We start from the raw sequence: 14,311 nt of genomic DNA, 5'->3' as shown, positions 1-14,311 counted from the left end.
TGGTTGGGGGCACCATAATATGAGGAACAACTATAAAGGGTCACAGCATTAGGAAGGTTGTGAACAACTGGGCCAGTGTATAAAGAGCACTTAGCACATAAGGTCTTTGTTGATCACTGGCTTTCAGCAGAGACCCATGACTGTCCTGAGTTAGTGTTCCCTGTTGCCCTGACTCACCATTGATCAGGTAGGGGTGGTTACAGCATTTTCTCAGCTCCATCATAGTATTGATAAGATTGGGCATGTTGTGCTGATTTGCGCCTTTAGTCAGGAAAGAAAAGTTTTTCTCCAGGATGGCACGGTAGTACTTTTTCTGGATATTGGTCAGTTCTACTTCAATGATGGTTTCTTGCTTGGGAGCAAGGTTCTTTTCCACATCATCTTTCAGGCGCCGAAGCATCATTGGTTTTAGGATAGACTGCAATTTCTTTACCTGTTCAGGAAAAGGATAGCCATTTATTTGCCCCAGTCTAGACTAAATGATTACTATGGTATCTCAACATTCACTATAACCTCTTCAATGTTACCATAGTATTGAGGTCATAAAAATGATATAAAATGGGGAGCTTACAATAATATCTGAAGGTAAATGGAATTTGGTTCCAATTCAACAATTACCAAGAACCTTTGTAGCAACCTCTTAAAATAAAAAGGGAGAGAAGGAAGACAGTATCTAGATGTAGGAAACAAAGTGTTCTTGCTCTTTTTCTAACACACACACACACACACACACACACACACACACACACACGCACAGAACTTATATGAAGAATACTTTGTCTTATCAGAAGATACAAGTGATACATTAAGAAAGAAGGCCAGGATGCTGAAGAGGACAGAGGTTTGAAATGGAGTTATCCTAGGCCTTCTAAGTAACAGCAGCAGTATTTGTATTTAAGAGGAGTGTGTGAAGAATTAATGCCGTATAGTAACATCACTGGAGCTGTCCTATTTGGTCCATTTCAAGCCTGGCAGTGTTCTTTGCTATAATCTGGCTATGTGTCTAAGAGACCACACCTACACAAAGATACCACTCACTAGACTGTACCAACAAAACCCATTCCCTCTTCCAGAAAGACAATGACAGTGTAGGTGATTTAAAGCCAAAGAACCTGAGTGTGTGATACCAGTAAGATCAACCCTGATGAGAAAATAAAATAAGGACATGAGAACACAAAAGAAATTAAGTTCTAAAGTCAGGAAGGGCTGGCTGTTCAATGTTTCTAAAAGGGGCAGCATCTGCAGCAACACTGCTTCCTGAAGAAACATAGCACCACTTGTGGGGCGGTTAAAGAGAGATACTTACTGAAACAGGTTATAGATGTTAATGAACATGCTTTATGTTGGAAATAGACACTTTTGAGAACATATATGTATTGTGTTTTAAAATAAAACATTTCTTCTTTATAAAATAAGTAGAATGATGATTACCAGAGAGTGGGTTTGGGAGATGTTGGTCAAAGGTCATACAATTTTAGTTAGATAGAACAATGTCAAGAGAGCTATTGTACAACATGGCAACTATGATTAATAACAATGTATTCTTGAGGACTACTGTGAGAGTGGATTTTGAATGTTCTCACCACAAAAAAAAAAAAAAAAAAAAGATGACAATGTCCTGCATAGATTAAGTAGCTTGACTCAATTATTCTACTATGTATACAGATTTCAAAACCTATTGTATACAAAATACATATACAATTTTTGTGTCAATTCAAAAGATGTAATTAAAAAATACAAAATAAACCAGACAGCTAATTTTTTTTTTCTAATATCAATTTTACCTAACTTATTTTTTGACCTTATTTTACTATCCAAAGACATTTAGGAATGTTGTTCCCCCAAGTGGGTAAAGAATTACTATGTAAGAGCCTATAGAGAAGAACAGTGCTAGCTAATTGTTAAAGGTAGGGACAAATGTCAATCTGCCACATGCTGAGTTCAGCTTTTCCCTTCACTTGGTTCATACCTGAATCATTTAGAGTATACTATATGCCAGACACTTTGCTGGTCAATACAACAAACACAACTTTGGAGAAGATGTGGGCCTTGTCCTCAAGGAGATCATTGTCTAGGAAGAAGAAAAAATGCATACCACAAATTAAGTGCAATGGGAGAAGAGGATGCATTTCCAATGGTCCAAAAATGGAGAGTGGGTTGGAGCTGGCTTTTGAAGGATCAACAGATATTGAAATGCAAAGGAGGAGAATTACATGTGATTTTTTTCACTGTTTTCAAAGTCTGAATTGCATGACAAGTAAAAGCAACATATTGGAACCAGAGTGTATTCACATCAGTGAGTGGTAGTCTTAAAGCTTTATGGTTCCCAAATTCTCCACACCAACACACTTTTGCACTGTAGCTAGATCAATTAGCAGAACTATGTCTTTCTTAAAATAAAAGCCTTGTAAGACTCCTGTTACCTTCTTGCTCTTCAACCTCCATTTCAAGATTGTCCAACAACGTAACTGTAGCTCTTCTGCCTTAACTTTGAACTCCAGCCATCCTGCTTCCGCCCAAGCAGATGACCTGTCACTACTGTGTGACTCTCATGGCTCTGAGTAGTCTGAGCCCCTTCCCATGTAGTCACTCTTCTTCACTGTTGGGAACTCACCCTCAAAAACTCTCCAACTGTACCCTCTCTCGTCACTCCAGATTCTTAACAGGTATCCTCTTTCCTTTTACATTCCCAACTCTGTTATTTGTTCCTCTTACAGCATTTAAACTTGTCTATTTTTTAAATTCCTAGTAGAGATTTCTACCAACAAAAGATGAATATTAATATTATTTTAAATTAGGTCCAATAACTAGACTGTACTAGATCTTTAAAAGCTAGAGAACTCCAGGTAATCAGGACAAAATTAGAATTATCAGTTACTCCACATATGTGACTGCCTTTTCCCCTCACACAGTGTAATGTGTAACCAGAAGAGTGGCCCTGGAACCATGGGGTAGATTACGGAGCAGAAAGATGAAGGAATAAAGGAAGCAAAAGACAACACCATGTTCCGGAAGCCAGTGAAGCAGGAGGCCAAATAATTCTTATTGGCAATAAGAATTGCTAATTGTTAGCTGCCTTGCTCAACATAAACAAACAAATATACAAAACAAAGGAGGCAATGCTCATTTTAGAAGAGAATAGGAACTTTAAAAGATCCTGTCCTCATAATGACTTGCTTTTTCCTTGATGGGAAGGGAAGTACCCTATTGTCTCAATCCTTCAGGCCCCCAGTTACCTGTTCTTCTGTTTTGAGATCGCCAAATTCCTCTAAGAAAGCAGTCTCTGAAGGAAACTGAGAGGGCTCCAGAAAGTTGAGCAAACTGAAGAGCTCTTCCACAGAGTTCTGCAAGGGTGTTCCTGTGAGCAGCACTTTGTGTTCCTATAAAAATTAAAAACAGATTATAAACCATGTTGGAGCCACAAAAATAGTGCATGTCTGTGGTGAAAAATTAGCCAGGGCATTTTGTGCTCAATTTGGAGGCAAATCTTTAATGAAAAGATAGAGTGCCAATGCTGCAAAGGAGTAGTCATTAACAGGTCAAGTCTCCTTTCACATCAACGATTCCAGCAGCAATTTCAAGGTAACTAGAGCAGCTGTTCATTCACTCAGAATCATCAGGTGCCTGTCTACCCATTCCGAGGCAGTTGTGTTAAGACTATCATCTCTAGTACCAGTTCATTCAGGAACCCAGAAACAAACTGCAAATACTTCCTATTTCCAAGTTAAAAATTTCATGGAATTTTAGCGCTTTCTAGGTCCTTCTGGGAGTCAATCTGTGGCAAAAAAGATGTGCAGAAGACCATGGGACGCTCCCTCCACTTGGAATAGAAGGAGTTCATGTTTACTTATGAAAAAAGCTAGCTAGTTCTCACCAGGGCCATGAGCTTTAGCCCCTCCAGAAGTTTGCAGTTCCTGTTCTTCAATCTGTGGGCCTCATCGATTATCACACAGCTCCAGTGAATCTTCTTCAGCTCTGGGCAATCTGCCAGGATCATTTCAAATGTTGTGATGACGACATGGAACTTGAAGATTCCAGAAAGGGGGTTTCCCTAAGGATGACAAACCAAAGCTTTATACCATAGCTACTGAATTGTAACAGCAGACTTGAGAAACAGCATAGTTCAGTGACAGATGAGAAGCCAACATGCCCTGTTTTCCCTCATATGAAAGGTGAAAACAATAAGAATAACCCACTATTTAGCTAAGAGAAGACCTCAGAACATCAAGAAAACAAATTTCAAGTCAGTGTCCTCATGAAGGGGAGAAAGATGAAGGGAAACAAGGGAACTTATCATTTCTGAATCATGATGCTGAGAAAAGCAGCCAAGACGATTCATGCATTATCTCCAGCCTGGAGTCTACCTAAGTCATACATACCTTGAACACTCAAGGAAATCCTCTGCTCCTTTTCAGATTTCCATAATTTTACCCTATAACTCTGGTTCTAGCAAGACTCCAATAGCAGTAGGCATGCACCTGGTGCAAATGCTGTTAGACAGCCTACACCTCCATCTGTTGTCTGTCTAGATGCCACTATCACATATCAAGAACAGAGCTGCCTAATGTTACAGCAATGTAAAATTTCTGCCAAAAAAATTCCTACATGATTTGAAACCCTGGTTTTCCTCTATCATTTGATTTTTAATTTATTATGAAAACCAGTTACCTGGTGAAAGGACAGAACTATACTCAGTAAGCTGATTACATAAACAAAAATATAGAAAATAAATTAGTTTTCAACATGAAACTAATTTTTATCTTTCCCTATCCAATCTGTTGTGTTAATTTCCTCTACAAATTTCCTAGGTTCGAATTCTGAACGCCATACACTTTTTTTTTTAAATAAAGTTTTTTTTTGAGACAGAGTCTCACTATGTAGCCTTGGCTGGCCTAGGATTTGCTATGCAGACCAGGTCGGCCTCGAACTCTCTGCCACCCAAATGATAGGATTAAAGGAGTGTTCCATCATGGCTGGCGCATGCACTTCTTATTTTCTTTACTGAGTAGATAATAGTTAAGACAAAAATCTTCTGTACATACAAGCAACTTCATAGGCTACCCAATAAACCAAGCTTTCAATGTCCTAAAATAGACCTCATGTGTATCTCATAGGGATAAGAAAGCATCTCTTCAATCTGTGTTTTATCATAGTCTTACACAAAATACACACAGTGAGCAAGAAGTCAGTCTCAGCAACAGGAACCCTACAAACAAACAAACAGCAGCTTGAGATGCAGGACTGAAACTCCTGAAGACAAGTGGCAGAAAGGCTGTTGTGAAGACAGGAGTCTCTGGGTCTTTTGATTCAGGCAAGGCTCACCTGTGCATCTCTGTAGACCATTTCATACTGCTGAATCATCTGCCTGCTGATCTGGCTGCCATGGTACACAATAGCATTCATCTCCGTCCATGTCCGGAATTCTCGCTCCCAGTTAGTAATGGTTGAAAGGGGGGCAATGATGAGAAAAGGGCCGTGGATCCCCCTGACAAATATTTCTGAAAGGAATGTTATGGACTGGATGGTTTTCCCCAGGCCCATTTCATCCGCCAAAATACAGTTTTTTCTGCAGAGGGTAAGAAGTGTGAGTAATTCATTACCAATATAGGAAATTACAGAGGTTAGCTATAACTAAAACTCTGACCTTTGAGGTTAGTGAAGGCTTTATAATATTGTAGTGATGAAACTAAGGCTAGTTTTATAATTATTCATACTTTGCCTATGCCAACTTAGGAGAAAATTTATAAAACAAAACTATTAGGAAAGAAACTACATATAGTATAAAATAATATTAAGATAAGGGGAAAATGTCTACAACCCCAGCTGGACTTTTTAAATTTTAATTTTAAATTATTTTTTTAGGTTAGCATACACATATTTGTGTTTTCTCTCATATAGCAACATTACACTTGTTTCCTTCTTGCCTCTGGCCTCATGCTGTTCTCCATTCTCCCTACAGAGTCTTTCTGTTCTCTTTCCATGTCATACACATTCAATTGTCCTCTTATTCCTTCCTCCTTTCTCCCCTAAGACCCCACCCATCTTCCCTCTCAAAGTTCCTTTTCTACATTCAGTTCTCTCTCTCTCTCTCTCTCTCTCTCTCTCTCTCTCTCTCTCTCTCTCTCACATGAGTGTAATCTTGAATCTGCATGAGGGAAGATCTATGTTTGTCTAAGCTGGCTTTTAGAACGTCAAACTTCCTACAGAGGTAAGGATGGGAGTCCCACTGTGTAGCCTTTGTATGTTATCAAAGGACAAGATAAATAAATTCCTTGTCATGAAAGAGTAAAGACATTGCTATCTGGTGATCAGAAGCAAAAGTAGTGGTCCTAGAAGAGGTGTGAGCACATCTGGTCTCACTCCCTCACTGTTCAGAGATGTGTGACTCAACACCCCATTCAGCTGGGTAAAGGTTATGCTCTGGGTCACACAGTAAGTAGCAGAGGCTACACTACAACATTAGGACATTAGAATCCCTTCTAAATGTGTTTTGCATTACAATGCACTGACTTAAAAATACTTAATGTTATACAATGTCCAGTCTTATAAAAATCTCAATTTAGCTTTCTCAAATTTCATCTGATTCCTCTACATTTTAATAAGAACTAGAATACAAATAATTCACAGCTAAATGTTACTGCACAAATCCAGGACATCTAGTACACCAAACAAATAGCGGAGTGAGTCGAGAATCTACATCTGTTCTCTTTCAAGGACTTTAAATTGAGGGGCAGCAGGTGTAAAGACTTATAGGCATGGTGACACATAACTATAATTCTAGCACTTGGGAGGAAGAAGCAGGAGGTCAACAGTTCAAGGCTTTCTTAGTCTACAAACGAAATCTGGGGCCATCTGGGTCACATAAGATTTCAAAACACTAAAACCCAGACAGACAACACCCACCCTCCTAGGATCTTAGTTTTATTTCCCCTCTTCTTCAGATCAGACCATGGCTGTCTGTCAACATACATTCAACGGATCGACTTACTTGTCCTTTTGTTGGGGAAACAACTGATATAAAAATAAGTTTTAGAATGATTTCAAGCTGGTAGCAGTGCTGCTCTTGCCGTTCTCCGAAGTTTACTCAAATATCTCAGGTTATAGCAACAATACACCTGCAATGTGAGCACAGGCTGGTTCAGGGTCCCTCACCTGTTGTACCAATTGAAAAGAAGCCAGTTCATCCCCTCCAGCTGGTATTCTCGCAGCCGGTTACTGTTCTTATACTCCCGAGACGTCTCCAGCTTCTGCCAGGCGTCAGAAGCAGGTCGCTCCTAGGAAGGAAACAGAGCAGAGTATATAGAAAGGGGTTAGAAACGTAACACAGAAAACCTCAGGCAAGCTAGCAAACCTCAATGCTGCTCTAAGGATGAATTCAAACTGCTGATATTTTTCTTAATGGTACTACATATTCTAAATTTTACCAGATTATGAATACTTCTATAAAGTTTACAAACAGTAACAGACCAACCTAATATCTAGTGTCAGACATCTTTACTAGGCTCTTGGATGCATTCTCATCTACACTTCAATTTCCTGACAAGCTAGTTAGTTGGGTTTCATAGTTTCTCTAACAGAATTTCGTTTTTGCTTGTTTGTGTCTCCTATGTCAGCGCAGGAAAATGAGTAAAACACCGTGCTGAGTAGTCTCTGAAGTTAGCACAATAAGAAAAAAACCTTTTTAATCAAATTACAAATTCTTTAATTCCCCTTAAACAAAATACAGGCATTACCCCCACCCCCGAAAAGGGTTTCTCTGTGTTGTCCTGGCTGTCCTGGAACTTGGTCTGAAGACCAGGCTGGTTTTGAACTCACAGAGATCCATCTGCCTCTGCCTCCTGAGTGCTGGGATTAAAGATATTTCCTGGTCAAGTGTTCTCACTTTTTTTTTTTCCATATGAAATATCAGTTTCTAAAACTCAGTCATCTTGTGAATACTAATGAGATGCCATATTATTATATATGAAGTTAAAAAAAGTATGTGTCTATCTACTGGGTGTGGGTATGTGCCCATGGGTGTCCAGAAGAAAGTGTCAGATCTCCTGGAGCTGGAGTTACAGGTTCTCTAAAAAAGAAGTACATGCTCTCAACCCTTTATCCAGCCCCTTATATACTGTTTCAAGATAACCTTGAAGCTAGCATATCTAGACAGTTCATTCTTCTTCCATAGGCTGTTCGTCTAGTGCTGCAATATAACCACATTTTTTATAATCACTGAAGCTATGTACCTGATAGGGCATTATTTTTCACAATGGTCTTTGCCGAGGTTGTAGAATGGCTAAATGGGTGGAGTGCCTGCCATGTAAGCATGAACACCCAAGTTTGGATCTTTAGCACACCCACAAAAGCCAGGCATGGCCATGCAAAACTGTAACGCCAGTGTCTAGTAAGGAAGGGTGGGACAGAGATGGAAGGATCTTTGGAGACTGTTGGTCAGACAGTTTAGTTAAGTAATAAGCTCGCCCCACTCCCATTACATGGATAAGTAAGCAAGTAAATAATGTGAAAAGCAATAGAGGAAGATATTATGTGTTGTACATACACACATAAAATGGCTTTGGGACTGTATCTTACTTTTCTGTATAATTTTAATATCAAGTTCTTTTAAATTACCATTAGAATTTCAATTAAAATGATTATTTATTTGGGAGAGACTATTTAAATCTTTATATATTGAACTTTTGTATTCTCAAATTTTATTTATTTAGGCTTTATTTTTCTTATTTACACAAAGGCACAACTTTTTAGTTTACAGACAAATCGAGTCTCTAAAGTGATATTTAAGATCTTAAAAAAAATTCTTAGCTATCAGTTAGAATACTAGATTTTTGCTTTTCTATTCAACAATTTGTCTTTTGTAATTTTACTTTGAGTTACTACAATAAAGTTTACAGTTAAATATGTTAACTAAAGCTAAGCCATTTGCATGTGATATTTTAAACTAACTTCCATTCTATCACTTAACTTGGAGTTAAGTATAAGCTATCCATGACCTTCCAGAAAAGCAGACGTGACAACTCACCTTCACCTGTGTAGACTAAGCACTTTGAAATGGGACTGTTGAATGCTGCAACATGTGTTTTTAGAAATAAAAGGGGAAAGCTTATCATGCCAATATATTTTCTTTTTACAGAAAAGTCTCGGAACAAAGCCATCCCTGTACCTATTAGCTGCTCTGTTCCTTTTACAGAAATCACTTCCTTAGCCTTCCGAACCATTCAGCCCAGATCCCTGAAGCCCAAGCCATCCAGCTCATCAGGTGTCCTTTACAAGGTAAGGTAAGGAGATATTCTGGATGCCTCTTCCCCTCTACTGATTCGATCACCTGACTCTCAGCACTGCAGATGGCATTTAAGAGGGTGTTACTGAAAACTACCTGGCTGCCTTGAGAGCGCTCCAGTGGAGCAGCATCCCTCTCTAAACGACTCACCTCGCTGGATTTTCGCTTTCAGACACTGAATGTCCTATTCACCAAGACAGGTAAGGTCTAAACTTCAAAACTCAGAGCAAGAGTCCTTTAGCAAAAAGTACTATTTTTTAAGGTAATTTAGCCCTCTGTTTATGTATGTACAAAGAGACAGATTTAATTATATTTTTAGCATCCATTTCAGTTTACAATTTTTGAAATAAAACTTCAAACTGCACATTTTTAGTGTAAACAAATAATTAGGAAAAAGGGACAAGTGTAACAGGATACTGTAGCTCAGAGAGAACTGATATAGCCTCACACATGCAAAGTAGTGAAGGAGAGCGAAATCACCTGACAACACCTGAGAATTCCTTTTCCTGCCAAAGAAATAGGTTCGAGAAACTAAGCAGGAGCTGTGCTGAGAGAATGAGTTGGGATTCTGATGACTTGCAGATGGTAAAAATTAGCCTCAGAATGAACCTCTGCTCCCACAATGCTTTGTTTTTGTATCATGTGTCTCACTAAAATTAGGGGGTGCTGTATTTCTCTCTGTACACGTACTCTTCCCATTAGACTGGGCTCTTGGTCAGGGCCTGTACATTGCTTTATGATATCATACACACATCAACCTTGAACATGCTTAGAAAATGACTGGCAAATTAAAAGCAGAAAAGAGTATATATAGGAGAGAGCTGAAAGAGAGCTAATCAACCATTTAAACAACACTGTGAGCTGTTTGAGTTTCTAATCATAAGTCTGCATCTTCAGATTTTCTATATATTTTCATTTGCCATAACATCAAAAACAAACACTGCTCTTAAATGGACTCCGACAGGGAGCTACTCTTAATCTACTCTTCCTAGTCCCACCAGCGACAAAAAAAAAAAAAAAAAATCAGATGCAAATTTAAGTAACTGGATATGTTTATATAAAAATGGTGATAAAACAAACAAACAAACAAACAAAAAAACATTAACAGATCACTAAAGCCTACACTCACCTTCTTTAATACCTTCTCCTTCAGGTTCCAGGATCTATTAAGGACCAACAAGGACTACTCTACTCACCTTAAGAATATTCTAGTCGGGGGGGCTGGGGGGCACTACAAAGAAAAAAGGACCACCGAGGGAGCAAGAGATTCAAAATAGGGTATAGGAAAGACACTGTGCAGAGTTTCAACACCCATCTCTTCTGCATTCCATGTTACTGGTACCAAAGGACGGGTTCACATGAAGAATTATAAGCCCACACCCAAGCTTCTTATGTATTAAACACATTAAAACAGAGTTCAGAGCAAGTGCTGATCAGGATGCAGATGAAGTTTGTCAAGGGGAGGAAGCATCAAAAGTAAAATACTTCAGAAGCCAATTGAGAACCCAGTCAAATATGCACCATAGTTTTTCAGTTCAAAATTTACATATTACAAGAGATGTCAGACAGACACACAGATATATTACCACGTGCTTAACTTCAGGGAGAATTTGTAGAGACTCAAATTCTTTAACTTTTGCAGGATCCACATCTTCTTCTAGCTCCCATGTGCTTTCTTCATATGGCAGGGAGCACCATTTTACCAGGTAATGTGTTACCTCCTGGTGGGAAAATACATGAAACTTGGTAAAGTAGTCAACCATTCTGTGCCAGCCCCTGAAAACTAACACTGTATAAAAACACATGAATACCATTAAAACAAAGACCAGTTGTTGACAAGTAATATCTATGGGAAGAAGAGACAGTGTTTTATGAAAGGCAAATGGGAACACACCTACCTCCCCTGTTTCTGCATCCTTGGTGTGGGCCACCTCTAAGATACGATCAATTTCTATATAGTCTGGGTTGAATAAGTCTTCATCAGGCTGAGGCAAAGAGAATACAGTTAAGATGTATAGCTTTCTCCCCTCAATTCTTAACAACCAGGTTTTATTTTTAAGTGGCCCCTACTCTGGACTCTTATCAGAAAACACAGACAGAAGAGGAGTGCTTGAAAATAAGTCATTTCACAGACATTTCTGGAAGACTGTCCTCAAATCCTGCTTTTCATGACTAAGTTTAAAGGATCTAACCACTGGAAAGGATAAACCATGGCCAAGCAAGACCTTCTATAGCAATATGCAAAAGTCAGCTAAAGGGCTCCCTTTGTCTTATAGCTCACTGCTCACTTGGTGACTTGGAATAACAATTTCTTTTTCTTAACACCAATAAAGTTCTATTAGTTATACATTTTATTTTATAAAAATCCAGTGAGATGTATACTTTGATTTATTTACTTACATTTATGCACATTATGCTTCCAAAAAACTCAATTAGATCACATTTAAGACTAGTTAGTATGTCCCAAGTTCTGCAGAGTGCTTTCAGTTAATCCTTATAGAACAGGTGCTATAAGAATTTTATGCCTCCATGAGGGGAAAAGATGTTGGGCAAAGGCTATGTATGCATGTATGTATATTTGTATGTATGTATGTATATATGTGTATATTTATGTATATACTCATCAGCTACTTATATGAATCTTCTAGAGATGATGTACACCTAAAATTTTGCAAATATTGTTAATTATATCTCCAAAGAGTTGAAAACCGACAACTGCTCTGTCAACTCTAAGTGTCCTTCAAGGCAGGTATTATTAAGAGTCCCTCTATACACATGAGAGCACACTGAATCAGCAGTGACTTATGCAAGTTGTCCTAGGCTACCCTACCCTGTATGGTACACAGTCTGGGAGAAGCCCTAGCAATTTGGCTTCAGAGTCCAAGCTCTGAGTACTAGGCACTCCACTTTCAACCTTTGCACTGACTCAGCCATGCTTCTGTCCCTGTACCAAAACCTCCAGGCCTCCCGCAGCAAAGCCCCTCACTAAGCACTCACATCCAAATGAACATCACATTACACTGAAGAATAGAAACACCAGGCACAATAGCACTCCTTACAATGCAGCTCAGGCAGAATAACTTGGCATGCAGTAAATTTGTGGGTAATTAAACTGGCAGTCCAATCATTTTCTCTACTTAAAAATTATAAAAATGCTGAAACACTAACACAGGCCATTAGACTCACTTCTCTATTTTACTCACCCCAAAATGTCCAGACAAGCCTAAACTTTCTCAATGCTCATCTAACACTAATGCGATAAGGAAGTTTGGTTTCCAAAGTGGATTTCAAGTCAGAAGGCACCTACCTACTTCTGTGGTATGTGTCAACTCTAGAACGGGTTCTCTCGGCTATGCCTTGGATATCTCATAAAGCAGTTGGAAATAATGAGCATGAAAATGATCAACCCAAAATTCAATCTCTACACATATCACAAATTATTTATCATTTATCCAAGTTACTAATACAAATACAAAATAGTTGAAGTCCTCTGCACTATTACTCATTCTTAATTCTTTGATGTACTTGAATCTTCTCAAAAGCCTATTCCTGGAACTAGAGATGACTCCATAGTTAGGAGCAGTGGCTGATCTTCTGGAGGACCTAGGTTCAATTCCCAGTACCCACAACACAGTTTACAACTGTAACTCTGGAAGATCTGATGCCCTTTTCTGGCCTCTGAGGGAACTAGGTACACAACTGGTACAAACATACTCAGACAAAACACCAATCTACAAAACAACAACAAAAGCCTTTTCTTTTCTACCAGTACAAACTCCTGTTAATTATTCTGAGACATACTCAACACACTTTTCTCTGTCTGCAACCAAGGAATGGTTACTCCCATGGGACTGTGTCAGAAAGACAGAGGATTGTGTAGGCTTCATTAATAAGTTTGGATTTTATTTACTTACTTACTTATTGATTGATTGATTTTAAAAAGAGTAGGTGCTGAAGGGTCTGAAGCAAGGAAGTAGTATAATGAGCACTGACCCCATACCTAGTTCCAGTGACAAATGGGCTGGTCTCTCTCATGGGGCTTAATATGGAAGAGCCAGACATGTAAACAAGTTACTACATTGCAAACCCTTACTAAAATAGAGGTGTGAAAGAAATGTTCCAAGAAATACAGAGACTATCCAACGGGTTCACATGGTCCGTCTAATTTAGACAATACCTTTTCCCCAACTCTCTATTTCAGAGGAACATGTTAAAATAGTTCTCAGGGGCTTTATATCCACCACAGAGAGTCTGGCCCAAACTGTAATTTTATTAGAGGGTGTGTGTGTGTGTGTGTGTGTGTGTGTGTGTGTGTGTGTGTGTGTGTGCGCGTGCGCGCTGTATGAACGTGTCATAACATGAGTTCCAGCACTAACTATGAGATTACATCAAAAGAACCCCAAACTGAGTTCATCCTGAAGCAACTTATCAATAGCAGAAAGGACCACAATGTGAATCACAGTTGGGTAAATGGATGAGCAATTTACTATCATTGATGGCACTTGAGTGTACTCTTAGAATCTAATCTAGTAAGGCTACATTTTTTTTGAGACAAGGTTTCTCTGTGTAGCCTTTGCTGTCCTGGAGCTCACTCTGTACACCAGGCTGGACTCGAACTCAAACATTCACTTGCCTCTGTCTCCCAAGTGCTGGGGTTAAAGGCGTATGCCAACATTACCTGGCTGTAAGACTACATTTTAAGAGCAATTTTATTGTCTCTTTCCTTCAAAAGTTATTTGTATAAAACTATACATTACACCTTAAAAAAAAAGAAAGAAAGAAAGAAAGAAAGAAAGAAAGAAAGAAAGAAAGAGAGAAAGAAAGAAAGAAAAAGAAAGAAAGAAAGGAAAGTGTGTGGCTGGAGAGATGGCTCAGCAGTTAAGAGCACTGGCAGCTCTTCCAGAGGTTCTAAATTCAATCCCCAGCAACCATATGGTGGCTTACATCAATAATGGGGTGTGATATCCTCTTTGGGCATGCAGATAGAGCACCATATACATAAATAAATCTTTAAAAATTAAGTGTTAGAAT

At 38.8% G+C, this 14,311-nt stretch overlaps 1 protein-coding gene across 2 annotated transcripts in view; it reads right to left on the bottom strand.

The window, feature by feature from the left end:
* Positions 1-14,311, bottom strand: part of Chd6 (chromodomain helicase DNA binding protein 6) — a 125,146-nt gene that overhangs the window by 71,130 nt on the left and 39,705 nt on the right. For both annotated transcript variants that reach the window (XM_036185592.1, XM_036185593.1), the window contains exons 8-14: positions 11,179-11,265; positions 10,867-11,001; positions 7,153-7,274; positions 5,323-5,566; positions 3,875-4,051; positions 3,237-3,380; positions 178-433 (exon numbers count right to left, since the gene is read on the bottom strand). In XM_036185592.1, coding sequence (XP_036041485.1) covers positions 178-433; positions 3,237-3,380; positions 3,875-4,051; positions 5,323-5,566; positions 7,153-7,274; positions 10,867-11,001; positions 11,179-11,265 — 1,165 coding nt within the window. The remainder of the gene's footprint in view (positions 1-177; positions 434-3,236; positions 3,381-3,874; positions 4,052-5,322; positions 5,567-7,152; positions 7,275-10,866; positions 11,002-11,178; positions 11,266-14,311) is intronic.

This window comes from Onychomys torridus, chromosome 4 (genome assembly GCF_903995425.1).
Source record: "Onychomys torridus chromosome 4, mOncTor1.1, whole genome shotgun sequence".
NCBI classification, from domain to species: domain Eukaryota; kingdom Metazoa; phylum Chordata; class Mammalia; order Rodentia; family Cricetidae; genus Onychomys; species Onychomys torridus.
Note: the sequence above shows the minus strand (reverse complement) of the source record. Positions and strands in the feature narration are given on the sequence as shown.